The sequence below is a fragment of the Capsicum annuum genome, chromosome 6 (genome assembly GCF_002878395.1).
Source record: "Capsicum annuum cultivar UCD-10X-F1 chromosome 6, UCD10Xv1.1, whole genome shotgun sequence".
NCBI lineage: Eukaryota > Viridiplantae > Streptophyta > Magnoliopsida > Solanales > Solanaceae > Capsicum > Capsicum annuum.
Genome location: NC_061116.1, coordinates 1,766,657 through 1,775,239, shown reverse-complemented (window position 1 = coordinate 1,775,239; position 8,583 = coordinate 1,766,657). Strand labels below are relative to the sequence as shown.

General features: G+C 35.8%; 1 protein-coding gene across 1 annotated transcript; it reads right to left on the bottom strand.

The window, feature by feature from the left end:
• Positions 1–264: 264 nt before the first annotated feature.
• LOC107875186 (major pollen allergen Ole e 6-like) lies at positions 265–2,196 on the bottom strand. The gene is made up of 2 exons (XM_047413411.1): positions 1,861–2,196; positions 265–436 (listed from the first exon to the last, which is right to left on the bottom strand). The coding sequence occupies exons 1-2, from the start codon at positions 2,096–2,098 to the stop codon at positions 417–419; spliced, it is 258 nt and encodes an 85-aa protein (XP_047269367.1). The 5' UTR covers positions 2,099–2,196; the 3' UTR covers positions 265–416.
• Between the last annotated feature and the right edge of the window lie 6,387 nt (positions 2,197–8,583).

The following is an 8,583-nucleotide window of genomic DNA, read 5'->3' as shown; positions in this document are numbered from 1 at the left end:
TCAAACAAAAAATAGGCCAAAGTATATAGAGAAAGAAATTACGAAAATGCAGACAGTCGTGGCAAATGTCATAGACGACTAACTAATCATCCTAAATAATAGTCATAATGAGTTAAAGTTAATTCAAAAATTTATTTGGAAATCCAAACAACCCCAGGCTACACCATTTCCAAAAGGAACATTGCCCAATATATAAAGAAGATTAAGAAGACATAAAATAAAGCTTAAAAATAAATGAAATTAACTAAATTGAATCAACAGTAATTAGAGACAAAAAATGATTTTATTGAATCTTAAAAATTACAAGTACAGTGGTTAATAATTGAATTAATTAATTAATTAATTAGTAGAAATAAAAAATCCACTGTCCTATTTATTCTCTTTTTCCCCTCTATATTTGGTCCTTTTCCAAGGCTTTAATTCTTCAATTTTCTAGCTGCAAAAATAGAACATAATAACACGTTAGAAAAATAGTAATTAACATGTTATTTATTATACTATGAGAGATAGAATTATATATAAAAAAAGATAAAATTTCATCCATCAAGCTGGATGAAATTATATATATAAATAGGTAAAATCTAATATACATGTTTAAACCTTTCGAGCATACACGATCATTAAATTCTGGATAACTATTAATGCATGGAGGGAGTAATTCCAATTGTTCGAATTGCATGTTTAAGATCATACATTTGACATAACTTTAATATAAAACCACGAGATTTAAAAGATTTCTTTATTTTTTAAACTCCATGTCAAGTAAAAAAAGGTCATTATTTTTTAAACGGAGGGAGTATATCCTCATTTTCTTTCCTTTTTAGTATGTTTCGAAAAGAAAGACCGTTTCCTTCTAGCAAAATTTTAGTTCCAACTCTTCACGTGGTATGCATGTTTTGGTACGTTTTACATAAGGTTACAGGATTCAAAAGACTTCTATTTTTTCTTAAATTTTGTGTATTAAAATATATAGATCATCCACCAAGCGGGACGGGCAATATATAGGTAAAATCCAGCATACATGTCAGATCAAAATAGATCATTCTAGTTTAAATAGTGGGAGTAAATGAATATATAGGTAAAATTTAACGTACGTGTCAGGTCAAAACAAATCATTATTGTTTAAACGGTGGGAGTAAATGAATATATAGGTAAAATCAAACAAACGCATCAAGTCAAAACAGATCATTCTTATTGAAACGGTGGGAGTAAATGAATATATAGGTAAAATCCAAGATACGGATCAAGTCAAAACGGATCATTCTTATTGAAACGGTCAGAGTAAATAAATATATAGGTAAAATCCAATATACACATCATGTCAAAACATATCATTCTTGTTTAAACAGCGGGAGTAAATGAATATATAGGTAAAATCCAACGTATGTGTCAGGTCAAAACAGATCATTCTTATTGAAACGGTGGGAGTAAATAAATATAGGTAAAATCCAACATACGCATCAAGTCAAATTAAAACAGATCATTCTTATTTAAACGGTGGGAGTAAATGAATATATAGGTAAAATCCAACATACCTATCAAATCAAAACAGATTATTCTTGTTTAAACGGTGGGAGTACATGAATATATAGGTAAAATCCAACATATGTGTCGGGTCAAAACAAATTATTCTTGTTTAAATGGTCGGAGTAAATGAATATATAGGTAAAATCCAACGTATGTAACGGTGGGAGTAAATGAATATACAGGTAAAATCCAGTATACGTGTCAGGTCAAAACAGATTATTCTTGTTTAAATGATGGGAGTAAATGAATATATAGGTAAAATCAAACATACGTGTCAGGTCAAAACAAATCATTTTTGTTTAAACGGTGGAAGTAAATGGTGTGTATATATACCTTTAAGCAATTGATCAGTGCAATCCTCGTCACATTTAACCTCACAAAATGTGAATCCTAATCCTTGATGAGTACAGTCCTCGTCACAGTCATTGAAACAAGCTGCATAATCTGCGTGAGCTTTATCCACAAATCTCCTTGCACTATCTTCATCAGCAGCATTGGAAACATGCACAGAGTAGGATAACACAACAATGCAAACAAGAAACATGGCAACAAGCTTCTTTGATGACTCCATTTTTTTCTGTGTGAATTTTTTTGGTGTAATTTGCTTTTCTCTTTTTTATTAAGTGCTTGTTGTTTGTGTTTCTTGTGTTTGGACGATTTGTTTAGGATAATAATTCACCTATTTATAGTAGTTTTTGTTTTAAAGTATACCTCAAATTAATTTGGTGGATATCCAATTTTTTAGTATACTATGTAACTGATCCGCGCTTTGCGCTAACACACACACACATAATGCTGATATCTAATTTAAAATTCATTTATTATGCCTTTGTTCTCTTTAAGGGGTTGTTTGGTGGGATATAATAGTCTCGGAATTAACTAAACCTTATATCAAACATAAGGGCAGTGGACCTATAGCCAAATATTTGATGCTTCGGCACAGGTGGCGGAATTACATGTATTCCAGGGGTTCATCCGAACTCCCTTCGTCTGAAAATTATACTATTTTTACATGGTAGAAAAAAATTTTATGTATAAATTATAGAGGCTGAACCCCTTTCGACTAGTCCGAATATGTATTACGGAACCCCCTCACTGAAAATCCTGGATCCACCCCTATTCGGCACCCATTAATTTCAATACAAACCAAGTATAATTATATTTTAAAAAAATATAAAAATCAATATAAGATTTTAAAAATCACCCTGCAAACAAAGAAGATAACTGAGTGTTTTAGTTTACAAGCATAACCTTAACATCACTATATGTGTTCGAACCTTCCGAGCACTCACGACTCTTAAGTTCTGGATCCATGTCATGATCCGAACCGAGGCCCTGGCCGTGACAGGCATCCCGATCCATGAAGGCCCGAGAGACTCCTTAGCATTCAATCAGAAGCATAATTCATATGAAATAAAAGTGCGGAAAATAAACTGAAAACATGAAAATCCCATAATCAAACTTAATACTTCATGAAAGCAATCCATAAGAAAACCCAAATCCAATCTAAATGAACCTTCGAAGCCTCTACTGAACTGAACATACTAGTTCATCTAAATCCGAACAACGCCCCCGGCCGGATCATAAAACTCAAAGGAAACAACATATGGGTAAGATTTCTTCCGAAGTAAGGGAGGCTCACCAACTCTGGATGTCTGGGAGTAATTTACTGCTAAATCAGACCACAGGATTGTACCTCAGAACTTGTATTGGGGAGAGGTCAATACTTGGATTGTATTGGTATATAGAACTAACCCAAAATAGCGTATATTACATGTAAAGTAATTAAGAGCTATGGTAAAACGTACAGTTTATCATATATGTATAAAAACACATAGACATAACATAAAGAGCTTCAATTCATGCTTGTAAAATATTAACTCAACTTTTTTCTTTAGTTCTGTCCTAGATGGTACACCCTACAAACATGATTATCCATGGGCTATATGGATCCGCCATTAACTCTTTGGCTAAGGCCCCGATCCGAGTTGCCGCAAGGATTGGAGTATCATGATAAAAAGCATGCCCAACTTGCCGACATACCATGTTATCTGTCACGACCTGAACTAGGGCCTGGCAGTGACAGACATCCCGAACCATAAAGGCCAGGCATCCTACTCTAACTGGTAATCATGCACAACATTCACATAAATAAAGAAGATGCAGAAATATAATTTGATACGGAAACATGGTCATACTCTGGATTTAGTTTAACAATAAGGAATGGAATCCGAAATCAACTAAAAAATATCTGGAACAGTCTGAGAAATCTCTACTACATGAAAATTTGATAACTATCTGAAAACTAGGACAAGGCCCCAGTAAATCAAACCAATGGAATAAAATAATCTGAAATAACAGGCCTTTTGGAACAAAGAAAGCTCACCACTGAACGTATCACTTCTCTATGAAATATTCTACTGATTAGCTGGACCCTTAGACTGAGCCTCCGAACCTGGGAGGTAGGGGTCAATACAGATGTACTGATACGTAGAGAAAATCCAAAATAATAATTTTATTCAACATATATGAGAGCAATTTAAATACAGTTGATAAACATATCATATAGTAAAAAATCACATGGGCATTTCTGAAAGACTCTGAAAGAAAATCACCTGAACACTGAGACATTCTTTGTTTTACTTCTGCACTAGGTGGTATACTCTATAACTCTAAAATTCCACGGACTATATGAAATCCTCCATTGACTCGGTGGGGAATCCTCCAACCCAAGTGTGCCGCAAGGGTTGGAGTCTCTGACTCTGCTATGCCACACGGTCGTCTCCAGCATAAAAATAATATATCCGGATCGGCAAATCACGATTTTAGGCTAAGAGTTACTTGAACTCTAGCCCTCTTCAGGCAACCACCTAAATCTCTTTATGCGCATTTTTAACTCTTTAAGACATGCATTCTCTGAAAACATACTCTGAAAACTCTAACTCTGTTATAGCATACAATTATATGGTATCGTTATACCATTGACTTCTAAGTCACATCTCTGAGCCATTTTTAGCATATTTCAATCTCTGTTTTCAAAATATTAATTCGGGACAACCATATCAATGAATCATTTCAAAGAACTCTTTCTCTAAAACTCATGTAAACACATGTATGCAACTCTCTTTGTCAAACTTTCAATGATGCAAGGTGGTCATGTCAAAACTCTTAATCTCATGCAAATCTTTCTCTTTTAACAAAATATATTTACATCAAGAAACTCCCTCTCTTAAATCTCTAAATCGTGCTCAAAATACTATGGTATTTGAGTAAACTATTTTCAAGCCATAAATCATGCATTTCAATCAATCACCGTAAGATCATAAAAATAAGGTTATCACAAGAGAGGGATTTTTGTGCTCTCAAAAAAATCTTCAATTTCAAGTTTCATACATATACTTATATGTGTAAATCAGTTTAAGGGGATATGGCCTAAATGCCAGAACAACAATATCATTAAACATGCATAAACCATAATAAAATCATGGATCTCAAAACCCCTTTAACAAATTCATGCTTGATGATTTTTAAATCATAATTGGGTGTTTTAGCAAGCCCATGTAATTTTAGGATAAACCCCACGTACCTCTATTTAGGAAATTAAAGGATGATTCTTGATGCCCACGGCTTGGGGATTCCAAATCTTCAATTAATTTCTAAAACACAAGGTTGAATCTAGAGTTGTTTGGGCTTTTAAATTGAAACCTTAGAGAGTGTTCTTGATGATTTTTGATGAAAATATCAATAATGAGGTCATTTAGGATTAAAATCCCGTGTTTAAGCTGATAAGGGGTGGAAAAGACCCAATGTACCCTTAATGAGACCGAATAAAAAATATAACTGAGAGCCCAATTTGATGGGCCACCGCGATGTGCCACAATCACGGTGGCTCAATAGAAATTGACGAATGGGATTCTTAAGGTCACCGCAACGTGGAGCCATCGTGTTTTCCCACTGGTTGGGACCTGAAACTTCAGCATGACGCGCCACAATCGCTCTATGCTATTGGAATTTGACAATTGCTAAATAGGTCCACTCCGCGACACGCCAAGCACCAAAATGACAGTGTTTTACAATTAAAACTTAAATTAGCCATAACTTCTTGCTCGGGTATTGTATTTGGGAGAATCTTATGTCGACGGAAAGCTCATTCAATTTCTCACATGATAAAAAGTCAAAATTAGGGAAATTATATATGGTTTAAACTTTAATCACTTTAGAGGTCAAAAATAAGACTCAGTTTCCTTGACACAATTCGAGTCATTTAACTCTAAGAGCATATTACCACGAGCTAACGCATGGACGATTTTTGCGGGGTGTTACATTATCCCCCCTTGGGATTATTCATCCCCGAATGATGATGCAGAACACAGACAAGCACGATTTAAAGTATACTAAGGCCATAAAAGAATAAGACAAGGATTGTACCTTCCATTTCATCATCCACCGGATCGAATAAGTCTGGGTATCTATCTCTCATGTCATTTTCTGATTTCCAAGTTGCTTCCACAACTTTATGATTTCTCCACAACACCTTAACCGACACTATCTCTTTGTTCCTCAACTTCCGAACTTGGCGATCTAAGATTGTAATAGGTTCCTCTTCATATGCTAATGAGTCTGTCACCTTGATCTCCTCTACAGACAACACTAGGGAATGGCCTCCCATACATTTCTTCAGCATGGATATGTGAAATACTGGATGAACAGAATCTAAACTTGTAGGCAACTCTAACTCATACGCAACCCCATCTATCCTTCTCAAAATCTGGTATAGCCCTATATAGCGAGGACTCAACTTACCTTTCTTCCCGAATCGCATTACTTCCTTCATAGGGGAGACTTTTAGAAACACCCAATCACCAACCTCAAACTTTAAGTCTCTTCTCCTAACATCGGAGTAGGATTTTTGTCTACTCTGGGCTGTTTTAAGTCATTCTCTAATAATTTTCACGTCCTCCATTGCCAGATGAACAAGATCAGGTCCGAACAATTGAGTCCCACCCACTTCATACCACCCTATTGGTGATCTACATCTTCTCTCATACAAAGTTTCAAATGGAGCCATCTTAATACTAGCATGGTAGCTGTTATTATAAGCAAACTCTATTAAAGAAAAGTGATCTACCCAGCTACCTTTGAAGTCAATTACACAAGCCCTCAATATATCCTCAAGGGTCTGAATGGTGCACTCAGCTTGCCCATCAGTCTGAGGGTGGAAAGAAGTACGTAGGTTCACTTGGGTACCTAAAACCCTCTGAAAAGACCTCCAAAACTGTGAATAAAATTGCGTACCTCGATCAGATATGATGGATACAGGTGCTCCTTACAAATGGACTATCTCTTCAATGTATAGCTTGGCATAGTCATCTCCCGAATAGTTAGTTCTAACGGGCAGAAAGTGAGCTGACTTGGTCAGCCAATCAACAATTACCCAAATAGAATCATATCGATTTTGGGACCTCGAAAGTCCCATAATAAAATCCATATTGATCATTTCCCATTTCTATAAAGGCAAAGAAATCTCTTGGGAAATACCACCAGGCCTCATATGATCTACCTTAACTTATTGACAGTTTAAAAACTTGGCACCATAGTTAGCCACATCGCGCTTCATATTATTCCACCAATAAATGGTTTTTAGATCATGATACATCTTGGTAGAGACTGGGTGAAAAACATACCTCAAAGTATGAGCTTCATCAAGGATTTTCTTCTCCAGACCATCTACATCTGGCACACATAATCTACCCTGATATATCAAAATACCATCACTACCAATTTCAAAGACACCACCTTATGTTGACCCACATCTTTCTTGATCTGCATCAAGATGGGATCTTTGATTAGCTTCTCTTTAACTTCAGTACAAAGGGAAGATTTAGCTACCTCGTGAACAACCACTCCCCCATCTTCAAAATCTAAGAGTCGCATTCCAAGATTTACAAGTCGGTGAATATCCTTTACCATATCTCTTTTCCCTTTCTTCAATATGAGAAAGACTGCCCATAGACAACCTGCTAAGGGCATCGGCTACCGCATTTGCCTTGCCCGAATGATAGTGCAGACTCATGTCATAATCCTTTAGAAATTCCATCCAGCACCGTTGCCTGAGGTTCAATTCTTTCTGTGAGAAAACATACCGTAAACTTTTATGGTAAGTAAATATATCAACATATACCCATATAGATAATGCCACCAGATTTTGAATGCAAACACCACAGCCACTAACTCCAAGTCATGGGTGGGGTAGTTTAGTTCATGTACTTTTAACTGCCTAGATGCATAAACCACCATTTTACCATGCTACATAAGTACACACCCAAGTCCCACACGGGATGCATCACAGTACACAACAAACCCTTCTGTACCTTTCAAAAGAGTCAAAACAGGAACAGTTGTCAACTTATCTTTTAACTTCTCAAAAGTATTCTCACAGGAGTGAGACCACACAAACTTCACCTTTTTCTGAGTTAACTTAGTAAGTGGTGCAGCTATGGAAGAAAAACTCTCTAAAAATCTTCTATAATACCCTGCCAAACCCAAGAAACTTCGAATATCAATTGGAGTCATGGGTTTGGGCCATTTTCTCACTTTCTCAATCTTCTGGGGATCAACCTTAATCCCTTCACTAGACACGATATGCCCCAAGAAAGCAATAGCATTAAGCCAAAATTTGCACTTGGAAAATTTCAAATACAACTCATAATCTTTGAGAGTTTGAAGGGTGATTCGGAGGTGGTTGGCATGGTCCTCCTCACTATTGGAATAAATCAGAATATCATCAATGAAAACTATAACAAACAGATCTAGAAACTAACGAAACACCCTATTCATTAGATCCATGACAGTTGCAGGGGCTTTAGTCAACCCAAAGGACATGACTAAGAATTCATAATGACTATATCTAGTTCGGAAAGATATTTTGGGAATATCTGACTCCCTAACCTTCAACTAATGATATCCCGAATGAAGGTTTATCTTTGAAAAATATTTAGCACCTTGAAGCTGGTCAAAAAGGTCATTAATTCTAGAAAGAGGATATTTATTTTTAAC

What these genes read in the sequence shown, in the direction of transcription:
- LOC107875186 (XM_047413411.1), bottom strand. Translation starts at nt 2,098, where the DNA reads ATGGAGTCATCAAAGAAGCTTGTTGCCATGTTTCTTGTTTGCATTGTT. An exon ending in CACTGATCAATTGCTTAAAG is followed by an intron (nt 437 to 1,860) that starts GTATATATACAC and finishes CTATTTTTGCAG; the next exon opens with CTAGAAAATTGAAGAATTAA.